At 35.7% G+C, this 18,893-nt stretch overlaps 1 protein-coding gene across 2 annotated transcripts in view; it reads right to left on the bottom strand.

Moving 5' to 3' along the window:
* LOC123564358 (symplekin-like) overlaps nucleotides 1-18,893 on the bottom strand; it is a 44,350-nt gene that overhangs the window by 15,583 nt on the left and 9,874 nt on the right. For both annotated transcript variants that reach the window (XM_053517613.1, XM_053517610.1), the window contains exons 6-23: nucleotides 18,357-18,463; nucleotides 17,600-17,663; nucleotides 17,290-17,441; nucleotides 16,366-16,463; nucleotides 15,717-15,871; nucleotides 14,804-14,893; nucleotides 14,315-14,479; nucleotides 13,327-13,485; nucleotides 12,581-12,671; nucleotides 7,967-8,031; nucleotides 7,516-7,633; nucleotides 6,855-6,941; nucleotides 5,992-6,187; nucleotides 4,649-4,730; nucleotides 3,161-3,274; nucleotides 2,698-2,766; nucleotides 1,479-1,560; nucleotides 20-110 (exon numbers count right to left, since the gene is read on the bottom strand). In XM_053517613.1, coding sequence (XP_053373588.1) covers nucleotides 20-110; nucleotides 1,479-1,560; nucleotides 2,698-2,766; nucleotides 3,161-3,274; nucleotides 4,649-4,730; nucleotides 5,992-6,187; nucleotides 6,855-6,941; nucleotides 7,516-7,633; nucleotides 7,967-8,031; nucleotides 12,581-12,671; nucleotides 13,327-13,485; nucleotides 14,315-14,479; nucleotides 14,804-14,893; nucleotides 15,717-15,871; nucleotides 16,366-16,463; nucleotides 17,290-17,441; nucleotides 17,600-17,663; nucleotides 18,357-18,463 — 1,985 coding nt within the window. The remainder of the gene's footprint in view (nucleotides 1-19; nucleotides 111-1,478; nucleotides 1,561-2,697; nucleotides 2,767-3,160; nucleotides 3,275-4,648; nucleotides 4,731-5,991; nucleotides 6,188-6,854; nucleotides 6,942-7,515; nucleotides 7,634-7,966; nucleotides 8,032-12,580; nucleotides 12,672-13,326; nucleotides 13,486-14,314; nucleotides 14,480-14,803; nucleotides 14,894-15,716; nucleotides 15,872-16,365; nucleotides 16,464-17,289; nucleotides 17,442-17,599; nucleotides 17,664-18,356; nucleotides 18,464-18,893) is intronic.

The following is an 18,893-nucleotide window of genomic DNA, read 5'->3' on the forward strand; positions in this document are numbered from 1 at the left end:
AACAGGTATAATAACTTACTCATGAATCAGTTTATGGTTACACGGTAACAGACCCAGATATAGGTATAGGGACATCTTGATAGCATCATCATTCCACGTCTCCGGTGCCTCTATAAATAATATATAAAAAATGTTAAGTACTTTATCATGCATATTTCACTGTCAGTTCCTGGTATTTTCCACTGCTTAGCAAAAATAATTTTGTCAGAGTCATCAATTTGATCACAATAAAACCACCAGACTGCAAAGTAACTATTAACACAACAAGAATTTCTGAACAAGAGGGCCATGAAGGCCCTGTATCGCTCACCTGACCTATTGACCTAAAGATCATCAAGATAGTTTCATTAAGATATGGTCATAAATGTGGCCTCTAAAGTGTTAACTAACTTTTCCTTTGATTTGACCTGGTGACCTAGTTTTTGACCCCATATGACCCAGATTCGACACTTGACCTAAAGATCATCAAGATTAACATTCTGCCTAAGTTTCATGAAGATACAGTCATAAATGTGGCCTCTAGTGTTAACAAGCTTTTCCTTTGATTTGACCCGGTGACCTAGTTTCTGACCCAACCTGACCCAGATTTGAACATGACCTATAGATCATCAAGATTAACATTCTGACCAAGTTTCATTAAGATATGGTCATAAATGTGGCCTCTAGAGTGTTAACTAGCTTTTCCTTTGATCTGACCTGGTGACCTAGTTTTTGACCCTACATAACCCAGATTCAAACTGGATTTTGAGATCATCCTGAGTAACATTCTGACCAAGTTTCATGAAGATACAGTCATAAATGTGGCCTCTACAATGTTAACACACTTTTCCTTTGATTTGACCTGGTGATCTAGTTTTTGATCCCAGATGACCCAATATCGAATTCATCCAAGATTTTATTGAAGGTAACATTCTGACCAAGTTTCATTAAGATTGGGCCAAAATTGTGACCTTTACAGTGTTAACAAGCTTTTCCTTTGATTTGACCCGGTGACCTAGTTTTTGAGCCCAGATGACCCAATATTGAACTCGTCCAAGATTTTATTGAGGGTAACATTCTGACCAAGTTTCATTAAGATTGGGCCAAAATTGTGACCTCTAGAGTGTTAACAAGCTTTTCCTTTGATCTGACCTGGTGACCTAGTTTTTGATCCCAGATGACCCAATATCGAACTCGTCCAAGATTTTTAAGAGGGTAACATTCTGACCAAGTTTCATTAAGCTTAGGCCAAAATTGTGACCTCTAGAGTGTTAACAGTAAAACTGTTGACGGAGGACGGACGGACGACAGACACAGGGCGATCACAAAAGCTCACCTTGAGCATTCGTGCTCAGGTGGGCTAAAATTAATTGTTAACATTTTTAATTTCTCATACAAAGAAAACACTCAAAACTATGGAAACAAATCAAAAGACTTAGAAATAACATTTCTAAAATGACTGCTCTGTGTAAATTGTGTTATATTTTTTATTTACCAACCTTGAGTTCCTCTAAGTTTAGCATATAATTCTGGTGAAGGTTTAGGTAATAATAAATATTTCAACATCTGTACAGCATAATACTGAAAAGATAAAAAGTAATAAAACTTAATAGAGTCTAGACACAACATTTTGAAAACATTCTAAAGTTATATTTTCTTCACTCAAACTATTAGTTTATTTTTACTTTGTACTTTCCATTTAATCAGTTGTCTCAATGATTAAAATCAGATTATTCATAGGGATTGCAAGCAGTTTGAAATCTGTATGCTATTATTATAAATTTGCACAAAAAAGTAGAAATTCCAGCTTTCACAAAAACCACGGAGGCTTGCAATTTTGTTGCACGTCACAAATTTTCATCTAGCTAAATTTTATGTAGGCTGAATAACTTCAATAATGGATGCTATAATTAAATTAATTGTTTGTTGAAACTATGGCAAAACATGCTATGACTTGAACACTGGAAGACACAGAAGCAATGAGACAGCTATAGATGTTTGCTTAAAACTACTTATTTTCCCTCTCTGCATTAGAAAGTGAGCAACATTATATAGATTAAGACCAACTTACCATTGCCAAATATATGATGACTTACTATTGCCAGATATATGATAACTTGCTATTGCCAGACATATGATAACTTACAATGCCAGATACATGATAACTTGCTATTGCCAGACATATGATAACTTACTATTGCCAGATACATGATAACTTGCTATTGCCAGACAAATGATAACTTGCTATTGCCAGATATATGATAACTTGCTATTGCCAGACATATGATAACTTGCTATTGCCAGACACATAATGACTTACTATTGCCAGACACATAATGACTTACTATTGCCAGATATATGATAACTTGCTATTGCCAGACATATGATGACTTACTATTGCCAGATATATGATAACTTGCTACTGCCAGACATATGATGACTTACTATTGCCAGATATATAACTAACTTGCTATTGCCAGATATATGATGACTTACTATTGCCAGATATATGATAACTTGCTACTGCCAGACATATGATGACTTACTATTGCCAGATATATGATAACATTCTACAATCAGATATATTAGAACTTGCTCTTGCCAGACACATGAATATCTTGTTATTGCCATATATAATAACTTGCTATTACCAGAGAGATGATGACTAACTATCAACAGATTTATGATGGTTTACAACCGCCAGAATTGATAACTTACCTCAATAGCATGATGTGCTTGCTGAGTTTCATACAAATTCTTTGTAAAACTGATAGCTTGATTACGTAGCTGTAAAGGTACATAAATTTATAATTAACACATGCAGACTTTCATTTTGAAAGTTACTTAATGGGACTCCTTGACAAATCAAAGTGTTTTGGTAGGAATGAAACTATTTTGAAAATCTGTTTTGAAAATCTAATAACATTGCAGTGCTTTTGAATCATGAACACTGTTCTGCAGGTGTTTTTACTGTGTATAGCATGTTTTTCACTTCTTTCTAAGATTCTTCATCAATATGTTTGTGTAACTGCAAATATATTAAAACACTTTTGGATTTAGGAATAAATAACTTTAAATGAAATTCTCAATTGAACAAGCTATTAACATAAACAAATTCAATGCTGGGCATCTAGAACAACTGTTGATATTTTGCAGGACTATACAACCAGTATACCCATACCTCTGTTTGATCACTAGATGTAAATTCCAGAAGAACATCAAGAAACCGTAATCTGTGAGCTGGTCGTGTCATGATCAATTTTCTTAATGTTTGTAGACCTGATGCAACACGAGTCTGTGAAGCAGAGATGTTACAGTGAGTTGTATACAACAAAAAGTCTAATGCTCATGTTCTGTCCATTACTTAAGTACAATAAACAGGCTCTATCATAGACATTCATTTTCATGAACATGTACATTATTTTCAGCTCAGCATGAGGGTACATGGATATCACTGATTACATATTGCAGTCTCTTTTTTTTTTTTTTTTTTGATTTAAGTCGCACCGACAAATAATAGGTCATATGGCGACTTTCCAGCTTTAATGGTGGAGGAAGACCCCAGGTGCCCTTCCGTGCATTACTTCATCACGAGCGGGCACCTGGGTAGAACCACCGACCTTCCGTAAGCCTGCTGGATGGCTTCCTAAAATGAAGAATTCAACGCCCCGAGTGAGGCTCGAACCCACATCAATGAGGGGCAAGTGATTTGAAGTCATTGACCTTAACCACTCGGCCACGGAGGCCCCTCCAGTCTAATTCACACCTTTGTTTCTCACGATGTGTAATTTTTCGTAATCTAGGGCTATTATGACAGACCTAGGACCCATAACAATGCTATTAGGGAAACACGTTCCTTTTCATTCTGACACAAAGCATCACATGTAAACATTTCTCAATCTGTTGAAATTCTAAGCTAAAGAGAAATTTTCAATTTGCCCCACAAAAGTTTCAACCAAAAAAGTTCAAGAAACATTCTTGTTTGAAAAAAACAACCATGAACAGCTCCTATAAAAACATATTAATTGGCAGAAAACTGAAAGAACACATTAACACCAGAATAATATTTTACCCAGACAATACAATGTGCTGCAATATTAATATATAGGGAATATATTCACCTGAAAAATTTTACACACATTTGTAGAAAAAAAACAAACAAGAAGCTGCGTTCAATAAACGCTTGATGCTCCCGGTGGCATCCTTGTCGATACAAAGCAACCAAAGTCCAAAACGAGGTCAAGTTCAAGGTCAAGGTCAAACTGAGGTCAGGTGATGTCTGAAGATGAGGAATGGTCACAGGTTACATCTGCATTAGTATCAATTCATTCTAGTAAGGGGTATTGATGCTAGACGAAACGGTCCCATTTGGTTAACCAAGAGATGGCCCATTTAAAGCAACGTAAGTCCAAAATGAGGTCAAGGTCAAGGTCAAACTGAGGTCAGGTGATGTCTGAAGATGAGGAATGGTCACAGGTTACATCTGCATTAGTATCAAGTCATTCTAGTAAGGGGTATTGATGCTAGACGAAACGGTCCCATTTGGTTAACCTCGTACGGACGAACGAACGAACGAACTGATGAACGGATGGATAGGACAATCACTATATGCCTCCCGCATCAGTAGATGCTGGGGGCATAAAAATAAGTTACTTTTCACAGAACTTACATCATCAACACAATATCTTCTCAGTATATACAAGGCATTATCTGTAATAGCTGGTGCTTCCAGTAAAACTTTGTGGAATAATCTGAAAAAGTCACACCTCTTTTAAATAACTCTCTACTCTCTAACAGAAAATAACTAATCATTTTTTGACAGATTACTGATATCTGTATTTAATCAAAGTAAGAGTGTGTCAGGTATAAAATATACATAGAAATATCAATTTCTTCTTTATACCTTACAAAGAACATGAGAGTGCAATAAGGTCAATCAAAATATAACTTCATGTTGTGAGATTTTTTTAACAAGAGCACCGCCTTGCGGGTGCTGACGCTCATCTGATTTTTTTTTTATAATAGAAATATTGTCCTACCCATGATTTTCTAAGTCTAAAAAGGGCCATCACTCTTGCAAAAAGCAGGATAGAGTTATGTTTCTTGATGTACAGTGTCCACTTATGATGGTGAAAAACTGTTGCAAGTTTTAAAGCAATAGCTTTGATAGTTTATGAGAAAAGTTGACTTAAACATAATATTCAACCAAGAAAATGATGTTTCTAAGTCCAAAAGGGGCAATAATTATTGCAAAAAGCAGGATGGAGTTATGTTGCTTGCTGTACAGGGTCAGCTTATGATGGTGAACAAGAGTTGCAAGTTTTAAAGCAATAGCTTTGATAGTTTAAGAGAAAAAGTTGACCTAAACATAAAACTTAACCAAGAAATCCTATATTTTCTAAGTCCAAAAGGGGCCATAAATCTTGCAAAAAGCAGGATGGAGTTATGTTTCTTGCTGTACAGGGTCAGCTTATGATGGTGAACAAGTGTTGCAAGTTTTAAAGGAATAGCTTTGATAGTTTAGGATAAAAGCTGACCTAAACATAAAACTTAACCAAGAAAACTGATTTTCTAAGTCCAAAAGGGGCAATAATTCTTGCAAAAAGCAAGATGGAGTTATGTTTCTTGATGTACAGGGTCTGATTATGATGGTGAACAAGTATTCCAAGTTTCAAAGCAATAGCTTTGATAGTTTAGGAGAAAAGCTGACCTAAACATAAAACTTAACCAGGCAACGCCGACGCAGACGCCGACGCCGACAACCGCTCAAGTGATGACAATAACTCATCATTTTTTTTCAAAAAATCAGATGAGCTAAAAATGGAGTCTCCATGAAGGAAACACATCAACATGAATAAGCCGACTTGGCTGTTTGACTCAAGATGTATACTTTAACCTTATTCTCAAAATTTTAGACATAGCTTCATACTTATTTTACTTAAACTTTAACATATGCTAGTTTATTTTTTTAAACAATTATAAACTAGATATAAAATATCTAAGGCTACTTACGCCTCTTTTTGATCCACAACTTCTAAGAGACCATTTAATATTCTAGTGAGGCATTCATCATAACTTGACATATTGTGTTTGTTCCCTTCCACTGATGTTGACATAAAGTTCATACAGTTAGCATACTCCTGGTATAACCATGCAAATGCTAGTTCTATTCTGTTACGTAAATCTGAGAAGATGTAATTCTGTAAAACTGAAACCAAAAGTTTAAAACTTCAGCAAAATGCAGGTAGCTTTGCATCTGAATCAATATGGAAAATAATATATGGAGATTTAAGAGACAAGTTTATGGAATTATTTCATTTCCTCATGATAACTAGGATGTCATTTAGCACGCTTACACATTTGCTGTGTTTCTTTTTAGGCGAAGTATTAACACTATATATATAAATATTAACTGTTTGAACAACTAAAGACACAAAATATGAATTACATAAGAACAAATATAAAAGTGACCAAAAATTACTTTCTAAGTAATAATGTGGCATTTTCAGGAAAGGAATCAACTCATCATAACATGCACACTAAATGCACTATAATCTGCATTCTGATACACATGTACAGAGCACACTAAATCACATTTACACAGTAATTAACATTATAACCTTTATACTAAATCACATTTACACAGCAATAAATGTTATAACCTCTATACTTACATTTATAGAGCAATAAACATTATAACCCCTAAATCCACATTTAAAGACCAATAAACAATATAATCTCTATTCTAAATTACATTTACAGAGCAATAAACACACATGTTATTCAAAGAAACCCACTGTCAACCTTTAAAATCTAAACAGCATCAAACTTATCAAAGTTAACAACATTTCACTTGGTACCCTGCATATACTTACTGTCTTTGAATTCGCCTCCAAACTGGGTTACAAGGCAAGATAAAATTTTGGTGCGAGCATGCAATGCATTCCCCATTGTAGCTTTCTCTGAAAGAAAAATAAATCTGGGTAGTGGTTAATATGAAAACAGTGACAAAATGGTATCACTGGACAATTATATCAACTTTTCAAAGTTTCATAAACGCCAAGAACTTTTATGTCCCTATTTACTGAACTTCAAAAAACAAGATAAAGGATATCTACCATGCTCTTAAAATTTTTGAATATGAAGGATATCTTGACTGAGGACGAGATTTAGTATAAAAGCAGTGTCTGAACTAATCCCAAACCAGGAATGTGCTTTCATTATTACTCAGTACAGTTAAATTATGCCCGGAGTTATGTAATGTGTTTACAGACACAGTGACAAGTTTGTACATTGTCAAGTACAGGATTATTGTCAATGGATTGATGTATCAAGAAAAATTTCATTGTTAAAGACATGGTCAAAGGTGTCAATGGTACTTCATCAGACAAAATGTACACTGGTTCTGTATGGCAGAAAAAGTGGTCTAGTGACAACAGCCTCACAATGAAACCAGGTGTCACTGAGTTCTAACTTTTTTCATCAGGAGAAAAAAATATCTTGATTTCATTGTAATAAATATTCTTTAGTACATACTTTCTGATGCTAAAACCCTGTCCAAAGCCATCATAGACAATTCCTCGGACTCATTTTCTTCCAGCGGTCTTGTCACAGTGGACAACCTGAAGTGTTTTACTCCACGCTTGGATGGAAACTGAAAGGAATAAACATAACATTTTTGTAACCAAAACAAATTACCGTTTTCTTTGTTGCAATGACACAATTATATGTCATATGATGACCTTCCAGCTGTTAATGTTAGAGGAATATGCAAAGTGCCCTACCATGCATTATTTTAGATAAAACATGCACCTTGGTAGAACCATCAACTTCCGTAAGCAACCTGGATAGCATTACTAGCTTCTTTTTGTATGTCTTCGAAACTTTGAGAACACAGATGATGTGGTGTGGAAATGCTTGTCCCTTTGACAATAACTCTATTTAAGTGAGTGGAGAGTAAAATAATACATATACAATCAGTACTTACTAAAGGCGGTGGTGGAAGCATGGCTTTGTTAAGAATATCTAGCTTTGAAGTTCCACTTTGACCACCTGTAAAAAGAACATCAATGCATTATCAAAATTCAGAACACTTAGAATATTATATCTTTGGTGTTTCAATACAACTTTTAAAACATCTTACTGAATTTATAAATATTTTCTACACCATTTCCCTAACAGAATGATATAACAAGAGGGTCATGATGACCCTGAATCGCTCACCTGAGTAACATGAGCCACATGTTTAAAATGGCAAACTGATGCTAAAATATTAAAAGTAGGTCAGTAGGTCACATTCATGGTCACTGAAGGTCAGTTTTAAGATCGGTGTGCAAAACTGTACAATGTCATCCAAATTTCAAGGCAGTATCTCAACAAGAGCTGTCAGTGGACAGTGCGCTCGACTATTCTCAGTGCTTGATAGTAAATTAATATAAGCAATGAGTAAAACTTTAACATTACAATAAGCATATTCTAAGTCGAAAAGGGGCCATAATTCAGTCAAAATGCTTCATAGAGTTGCCTCCTCCTTTTCACAGACTGGGGTCATGATGGTAAACAAGTATGCAAAATATGAAACCAATATCTCGATGGACTTTGAAAATATTTGGGGTGGTACGCAAACTTTAACATTTATTCTAAGTCGAAAAGGGGCCATAATTCAGGCAAAATGCTTGATAGAGTTGCCTCCTCTTTTTTACAGACTGGGGTCATGATGGTAAACAAGTATGCAAAATATGAAAGCAAAATCTCAATAGACTTTGAAAATATTTGGGGTGGTACGCAAACTTTAACATTTATTCTAAGTCGAAAAGGGGCCATAATTCAGTCAAAATGCTTCATAGAGTTGCCTCCTCCTTTTCACAGACTGGGGTCATGATGGTAAACAAGTATGCAAAATATGAAACCAATATCTCGATGGACTTTGAAAATATTTGGGGTGGTACGCAAACTTTAACATTTATTCTAAGTCGAAAAGGGGCCATAATTCAGGCAAAATGCTTGATAGAGTTGCCTCCTCTTTCTTACAGACTGGGGTCATGATGGTAAACAAGTATGCAAAATATGAAAGCAAAATCTCAATAGACTTTGAAAATATTTGGGGTGGTACGCAAACTTTAACATTTATTCTAAGTCGAAAAGGGCCATATTCAGTCAAATGCGTGATAGAGTTGCCTCCCCTATTTTACAGACTGGGTCATGATGGTAAAAAGTATGCAAATATGAAGCAAATCTCAATGGACTCTGAAAATATTTGGGGTGATACGCAAACTTTAACATTTATTCTAAGTCGAAAAGGGGCCATAATTCAGGCAAAATGCTTGATAGAGTTGCCTCCTCCTTTTTACAGACTGGGGTCATGATGGTAAACAAGTATGCAAAATATGAAAGCAATATCTCAATGGACTTTGAAAATATTTGAGGTGGTACGCAAACTTTAACATTTGTGTGATGCTCACGCTAATGCTCACGCTCACGCCAGGGCGAGTAGGATAGCTCCCCTATTCTTCGAATAGTCGAGCTAAAAAACAAGAAAGTAGGTCAGTAGGTCAAGGTCACAGTCAAGTGACCCCTAATCACTTGGGGTCATCAGATAATTATAATTAAGCAGTCGAAGAAATATGATCTGATAATTTTTTAAGTATTTATTCCTATATAACTCATATAACAAGTGACCCCCAGGGCAGGGCCTCTTTTCACCCCAGGGGCATAATTTGAACAATCTTGTTAGAGGTCCACTACTCAATGTTATAACCAAATATCAAAGGCTTAGGCCTTGAACTTTCAGACAAGAAGATTTTTTTTAAAAGTTCCTATATAAGTCTATGTAAAACTTGGGACCCCCAACACAGGGCCTCTTTTCACCCCAGGAGCATAATTTGAACAATTTCTTTAGAGGACCACTAGGCAATGCTACATACCAAGTATCAAAAGCCCAGGCCTTATAGTTTCAGGAAAGAAGATTTTTAAAGTTTGTTCCTATACATATAAGTCTATATAAAACTTAGGACCCCCAGGGTGGGGCCTCTTTTCGCCCCAGGGTAACAATTTGATCAATCTTGGTAGAGAACCACAAGGTAATGCTACATACCAAATATCAAAGGCCTAGGTCTTGTAATTTCAGACAAGAAGATTTTTTAAAGCTTTTTCCTATATTATCTATGTAAAACTTGGGACCCCCGGGGTGGGGCCTCTTTTCACCCCAGGGGCATAATTTGAAAAATTTTCATAGAGGACCATTAGATGATGTCATATGCCAAATATCAAGGCTCTACACCTTGCGGTTTTGGACAAGAAGATTTTTAAAGTTTTTCCTTTTGGTTGCCATCCATGGCAACCAGAGTTCTGCATGGAATTCAATTCCATGCAGAATAATTTTGAAAGGGGGCCACCCAAGGATCATTCCTGTGAAGTTTGGTGTAATTCTGTCCAGTGGTTTTCAAGAAGAATATTTTTTTAGAAAATGTTGACGGACACACGACACACGACGGACATTGAGCGGGTCACAACAGCTCACCATGAGCCTTTGGCTCAGGTGAGCTAAAAAGTCCACTATGTATCAGCACATTAATTTATTTTCAGGATAATGAAGTTGTAGCTGGAGAATACAATATTTTAAGTTAATTTTCATGCTTGTTTCAAAGCTTTTCAACCAATAAGTAATAGATAATTTATTTATCTATTTTCTTGGGTTTAACATTGCAATTATAGGTCATATGGCAACTTTCCAGCTTTGATGGTGGTGAAGACCCCAGGTGCCCCTCCGTGCATTATTTTATCATGAGCAGGCACTTGGGTAGAACCATCGACCTTCTGTAAGCCAGCTGGATAGCTTCCTCACATGAAGAATTCAACGCCCAGAGTAAGGCTTGAACTCACATCGATGCGGGGCACGTGATTTGAAGTCAGTGACCTTAACCACTCGGCAACAGAGGCCCCAGAAATAGATAAAGTGTCAACTTTCTCCAAAGTGAAGCATATGATAAAACACCTTTACCAAGGAGGCACATGCTCAAAATTTCATGCAAAAGCATCAAACAAATACCCTGCATATCTCCATTTTATGCTATAACAAGAGCTGTCCGTAAGACAGCAAAGCTCGACTATTCGAAATATTGACCCAGAAGCAGGGAAATATTACCCAAAAAAGTCAAAAGAGTTTTAAGTTCAAAAGGGGGAATAATTTGACCAAAATGCATATCAGTTATGGGACTTGTTGCTATCAACTAGTTTTATAACCCCGAAGGCACATGAGAAGTTTCAATTCAATATCTGCATTAGTTTTGGAGATAGAAACTTGCATGTAAAACTTTAACCAGAATTTTCAAAGTCCAAAAGGGGGCATAATTTGCCCAAAATACATGCCAGAGTTATGGGACTTGATCCAGTGAGGTTAGTAATTAATCTAGAAAAAAATAAGTTTCAAATCTATATGCCTTTTAGTAATAGCTGTATGTACTTGCACGCAAAACTTTAACCAGAATTTGCTAAGTCCAAAAGGGGGCATAATTTGGCCAAAATGAAGGTCAGAGTTATGGGACTTGATCCTATCAACTAGTTTTATAACCCCAAAGACACATGTGAAGTTTCAAATCAATATCTGCATTAGTTTTGGAGATAATAACTTGCATGCAAAACTTTAACCAAAATTTTCTAAGTCTAAAAGGGGGCATAATTTGCTCAAAAAACATGTCAGAGTTATGGGACTTGACCCAGTGAGGTTGGTAATTGATCTAGAAAAAGAAAAATAAGTTTTAAATCTATATGCCTTTTAGAAATAGTTGTATGTACTTGCACGCAAAACTTTAACCAGAATTTTCTAAGTCCAAAAGGGGGCATAATTTGGCCAAAATGAAAGTCAGGTTATGGGACTTGCTGCTATCAACTAGTTTTATAACCCCAAAGACACATGTGAAGTTTCAAATCAATATCTGCATTAGTTTTGGAGATAGTAACTTGCATGTAAAACTTTAACCAAAATTTTCTAAATCTAAAAGGGGGCATAATTTGCTCAAAATATATGTCAGAGTTATGGGTCTTGACCTAGTGAGGTTGGTAATTGATCTAGAAAAAGAAAAAATAAGTTTCAAATCTATATGCCTTTTAGAAATAGTTGTATGTACTTGCATGCAAAACTTTAACCAGAATTTTCTAAGTCCAAAAGGGGGCATAATTTGGCCAAAATGAAAGTCAGTGTTATGGGACTTGCTGCTATCAACTAGTTTTATAACCCCGAAGACACATGTGAAGTTTCAAATCAATATCTGCATTAGTTTTGGAGATAGAAAATTTTGGTTAGTAACTTGCATGTAAAACTTTAACCAAAATTTTCTAAGTCCAAAAGGGGGCATAATTTGCTCAAAATACATGTCAGAGTTATGGGACTTGACCCAGAGAGGTTGGTAATTGACATAGAAAAAGAAGAAATAAGTTTCAAAGCTAAATGCCTTTCATTGATGGCTGTATGTACTTGCATGCAAAAACTTAACCAAGGTGTGACGCCGACGCCAGGGTGAGTAGAATAGCTAGACTATTCTTTGAATAGTCGAGCTAAAAACTAAAATAGAAGTTGAAAGGTATTTGCTAACAGAAGGCTTACCAACAACAGTTGAAATGAGTTGTTTTGGAGATGTTCCCTGAAATGCTGGTGTTTCACTTCCATCAAATGGTGATGTTTTCTTCTCAGCAGCCTTAAAACACAGAAGTTTATAACCAGACATTGTTTTCATGAAAAACATGTCTTCCAACATTTAACACGCAGACATTGAAAAATGTCACAAATAATGAGCCATAACTACAGTGAAAATCATCGAACCACAACATCCCAAAGATATACACAACTAGGCTTAGCACTGATCACTCCTATAAAGTTTGATGGAATTCAAAACAGTGGTATAGAAGAAGTAGTACAGATGTCATAGAGATTGACAAATCAAGGGTCATAACTCCATTGAAAATCATTAAACAAGAACATGCTGAAAATATGCACAATTACACTTCATACTGACCACTCAAGAGGTGAAATTCAGCCCAATGATATACAACAAGTAGTGTAAACACTGTAAAAATAAGACAAATCAAGGGTCATAACTCCGCTGATAACTACCAAGCAACAAGTATATATCAATGACATAACTGCAACATGTCTATTCTACATTCAAGCAGTCTGAACCACACTGTCAATTCTTCAATCCTGTTAAGTCCATAACACAACAACTAATACTTTTATCTGAGCCTAACAAAGTATTTGTACTCTGGTATAAATATTTCATTGATATGGTAATTCATTGTCATTTTTTGAAAATATGATGTTATAATTTTCAAAATGCAGATACAGTATGTTACCTCTCTCTGAACTTCAGCAACACCCTTTCCCATGCCTGCCATGGTAAGCTGTGTGGCAAGGAGTCGAGCCATGTGACCGACCTGTCCATCTGTCCCAGCAGCAGCTATAGGTGTGTATGTGGCCTGAAAGTGGGCTGGCATCGTGTCGGGTAACATTACCTGTATCATAATATAAACTATTCAGTCAGTCACAAATACTGAGCTAAAGCAACTAGATCTACATATAAATACATTTCTTTAAACAAATACAAAAGTACCTCCATCATTTTGCCGGTTTTAGATCCGAGATACTTACCAGTAGTATAGCAGGACCTGCCTCAGTATCCAACTGTATTAAGGCCACTTGCCTTAAGCAGCTAGTCTGTTTACTTTCCAAATAGTCTTTTTTCTAATATCAACTTGTCTTAAGCAGCTACCTGTTAGTATGACTAATACTCTCATGACAGGCTGCTCAATACAGGTTTAAAAATATGGCTTATATTTCAGTTTACTGGTATGACACTACATATTTATATTTCAAAAGAAAACTCTCACACCTTGTTCTTTATGTTTGTTAATATGCCCAACTTGCTTTCAGTCTGTGTTATAGAATAGTGCAACTCCCTCAGAGCAAAAACCATCTGGATGAAATTGTGTTTGTTGTACAGAGTTTGAAGCTCTTGGGGAGGTGGTTACTAAGAATTCTGTCATACGGGAAGACGAATGTCTGTTAACAGAGAGGTGTTTGCTTTTCAGAGTCATTAACAGATACTGCATATGAAAGCAGGTCTACTTGTAAATAAATGCTTTTATGTTCAATACTGAACATATTTCACACTTCCAGTTCTCCACAGCAATTTTAATTTATTATCTTTTGTTATACTGGGTGGAACATCATACAAACACAATCATAGGTCATATTGCAACTTTCTAGACTTTGAGGTAGAAAAAGACTACAGGTGCCAAGCCTGACATATCACTGATAATGTCTACAATTAAAAGATCTTACCATACTAATGAGGACAAGGTCAGCCACATTGTTAGCGTTCAGTCTCGGAGCAAGATCATCCGCTGTAATATCTATAGCTGTCTGTCGCAAATTCACATTAGCAAGTTTCTGATCTGTAGCTCTGTCAGTCCAAGGTGTCATACCTATATCATCATCATCGTCATCCTGCAGTATATTTAGGAATGTTTCAAATGTAAAAAGTCACTGAGTTCATGTTTTTATCTCATATTCTAAATCTTTAAAACAAGAACAAGCTTCACATTTCTATAGGAATGTGTCATTTCCATAAATTACAATCATTTTTAACTGTCAACATAACATTATACAGTTTGCAAGCACTTTGAATCTTCATTCTTCTACTTGTTCAATTTAATGCAATAATATTTTCATTACAGATCTAAAGAAAATCCATTGACTGTAAAGCTGTTATCAGTTTTGGTTAATTCCTATATCTTGTCATTTTTCAGAAACCAGAACTACACCACTTACCCTTTCAATTCTGATTTTCTTTGTTGCAGATCCTGCCTCTTGTCTCTTTCGCTTCTTTGATTCTTCCAGTTTTGGCATAACTTTTAATACCTATGTGAGTACAAACAGTATCATTTAGTGAAATATATTAGATACAAATTAAGATGATTACTTTATCTTCCTCACTTTTGCAACAATAAGCTGTTCGGACACCTCAGTACTTATTTTTGCATCTTAAATAATGTTATCAAAAATACGTTGTTCCTCAACATGTTTCTTTTTCTTATTTTTTCCACAAACAGTACATAATCTATGTCTTTTAATAATTTTCAATTATATATTTAGAAGATATGTCTTCAAATTATCTGATATCTAAGAACTTAGCCTACCTCTGACTGTGTAGCATCAATACAGTGAGTTAACCTACCTCTGACTGTGTAGCATTGAGATCAGTGAGTTAACCTACCTCTGACTGTGTAGCACCGAGATCAGTGAGTTAACCTATCTGTGACTGTGTAGCACCAAGATCAGTGAATTAACCTACCTCTGACTGTGTAGCACCGAGATCAGTGAGTTAACTTACCTCTGACTGTGTAGCATCAATATCAGTGAGTTAACCTACCTCCGACTGTGTAGCATTGAGATCAGTGAGTTAACCTACCTCTGACTGTGTAGCACCGAGATCAGTGAGTTAACTTACCTCTGACTGTGTAGCACCGAGATCAGTGAGTTAACATACCTCTGACTGTGTAGCACCTAGATCAGTGAGTTAACCTACCTCTGACTGTGTAGCACCAAGATCAGTGAGTTAGCCTACCTCTGACTGTGTAGCAATGAGATCAGCCAGTTAACCTACCTCTGACTGTGTAGCAACGAGATCAGCCAGTTAACCTACCTCTGGCTGTGTAGCAACGAGATCAGTGAGTTAACCTACCTCTGACTGTGTAGCACCGAGATCAGTGAGGAGTGTTGTTATATTGGTAAGGTAATCAACTGCACACTTGTGTTTTAGCAGTGACAACATTTGCATCTTGAGATTCTTGCGAACACTGCTCACTTGTGACTTGGCCAGAGTAGGGGGAAGATTCACTGAAAAGAAATAACGTAGAACAATTTCCATTTCATACGCTTAGGACTGCACTCTGAGTCATAACCTGCCATTCTACACTGTGTAACCTAACATATTCTTTCAAACAGGATTAGATAAAGAAAATTAAGTTTTGATGAAGGAAGTAACTACATATAATTAATTTGTCAAACATTGACTCTCTCGTACCATGATAACACTAAGTCACTAACCAAATAGTCAACAGCCCCACATAAACTTGTATATCAAAAATAAGTATTTCTTTGAAAACATGAACAGGAGTTATATGTTTAAACAAAGCATTAGTCTTACACAGTGAATATACATATTTTTTCAATGTTTTTTTAATGCCACAAAATTCAATTTACAGTATTTTTATCAGTCATCAAAGTAATCTATTTTGCTCACAATCAAGGTAAAAAATATACAAAATTCCTAGCTACTACACATGCTACAGGAGAACTAATTTTCACTAACAAAGAGACTGATCACTCACCATGTAAAGTTTCAAATGCTTGTACTACCCTGCCATAGAACACAGGCCTCTGCTTGGCAATATTACACAGACTGCTCATCACTGTCATCAAGTTTATACTGTAAATATATTACCAATATATAATCACACTATTAATACTCTGACTTTTTTCTTTTACAAAAGATTTAATCCAAAACTCATTCAACAAACTGCCTAAACCTGTTTACTCATTCAGAAATAGTACATTGAAAACAAATGCTATGCTGAGCTTTAAATAGAAGTTGTTTTCAGAACTGTGATCAAACCAACTACACAGTTTAAATGTACTGATAATCTCTATCTACATTTAGTTACTTTCTAGATTTATGTAAGTAATGAACAGATAAATTGATTACAAACCTATCTAGATAAATGAATATTTTTCATTTGTTTTGGGTTTAGTGCCATTTTAAACAGTATTTCAATTATGTAAGTTGTTGGATTCTGTACCAATACCAACCTGTTCTCTGCAAGTAACTGCCAACTTCTCAACACAAGTCAGAGGTGGAGGAGGAAATGACATCAGATAAGATGTCTCCCATAAAACTGTCTCCGAGAACACAACGCCTCTTTTGGGGATCAAACTCACTACCTTATGATCATAGATCTGTGTCTCACTACTGAGTTAAGTGGGCAGACTTAGATATATGAGCCGTGCCATGGGAAAACCAACATAGTGGGTTTGCGACCAGCATGGATCCAGACCAGCCTGCGCATCTGCGCAGTCTGGTCAGGATCCATGCTGTTCGCTTTTAAAGCCTATTGGAATTGGAGAAACTCTTAGCGAACAGCATGGATCCTGACCAGACTGTGCGGATGCACAGCTGGTCTGGATCCATGCTGGTCGCAAACCCACTATGTTGGTTTTCTCATGGCACGGCTCAATTATGTAGAATACATTCCTACCTAGATATATGTGGTGAGGCCTGGAACTGAAGTAGAGAATCAAACATTTTCTTCCCTTCCTCTTCTAGTTTATGAACTTTGAGATATTTGCTTGTCTCGGGTATACTGTCCAGAGTGACCTCTTCACCCCGCGACTTCGGTATCTCCGACTCCTACAAGAAATAGCGAATGAAGTAGCATGGGACAATATACTGCCATATAAATATACCAGACTGAGGACAAATTACTTTGACAAACAATAATGTTACTTTCAGTTCACTGTTTTATATTTTTGTCACAAAATTACTGAATATAAAAAATGTGTTCCTACCTGTGTCTTCCTGGATAATGTCAGAATAATCCCTTCAGAAAACTTCACTGCATGTGTTCTTATACTGTAATAAAAGATGAGATAGTGTTTTTGTTTTCAAATGTCTTAGTCTTAATTAAGCCGACGTTTTACTTCACTGTTAACAAAATACACTATTTTCAAGAATCTATAATGGAAATGCATATTTTCAGCAAATACTATTTTCTATTGCATCATTTCATTCTGGCTTCTATTGATTAACCCATATACTTTATTGAAAGAAATCATAATTTGCTTAACAGATTTTTGGAACAAATTGCATATTTAGTCTTTTAACAGCCATTTCCAATAATATATGCAATATCCAAAAACCATATCAAAAACATCTGAGGCTAATACTGGTTTATGTATTAATTCATCAAAACTCAAAACTAAATGCTTGAATGAGCTGTTTATTTGTTTGATAGGATTTTATACCTTTTTCAACAGTAATGCAACAGCATTCAGCTAACCTAAATAAAGATCCTTTATACTGTACCAGCTCTGACTTTTTCTCTACAAGTAACTGACAACTACTCAACAAGACTTACAGGTGGAGCATGACTGACTTCACTCTTACTTCTGTTTTGGAGAGTACTAAACCCCCAGGGATTAAACTTGCATCCATATTTATTCATAATTTTTAGTTCTGCCTTGTGAGCTTACTGGGTGCACTCTGGGCTGTTTGCATCCACATCGGGATCAATTTTAAAATAATAGTGAATGAAGAATTGTTTACCCATCATTTTCTGAATCCAGCATATCATACAATGTTTTCTTCATCATGGCCATTATATCCCACACCTGAGTCATCTCTGCAGTAGGGTGTTTACTCTTTGCTAACCACTGAAATGTTAAACAAAGAAACATTCTCTTCATTTTACATTTTATGTTGTTGTTTGTATTTAACAGACATCTTGCTTGCTGCCAATTTTCCTTGGTCTCAAAGCATTTTGCAACCAACTCCTAAGATGCAATCAGAAAACTTTCAAAATAATAAAAATGCTAAAGCATCAAGTTCACATTTATGGTGAAAACTTTGAACATCTTCATTTAGTTTGATCAAAATGTCACACAAACCACTTTCACATTCAATTCAGACCAAACTCTTGTGTGAAGCAAACTGCTTTATGCTCATTATTCACAGATCAAGATTCATTTGAATCTGTAGAATGATTTCAAAGTTATAGCTTAAAGACAGGAAGCATTTCAGACAGACAACTGATCAAACAAACAAAGATTTAAATTTCAGACAGGTAAACAAGGTAACACATAA

The sequence above is a fragment of the Mercenaria mercenaria genome, chromosome 1 (genome assembly GCF_021730395.1).
Source record: "Mercenaria mercenaria strain notata chromosome 1, MADL_Memer_1, whole genome shotgun sequence".
In the NCBI taxonomy this organism is placed as follows: domain Eukaryota; kingdom Metazoa; phylum Mollusca; class Bivalvia; order Venerida; family Veneridae; genus Mercenaria; species Mercenaria mercenaria.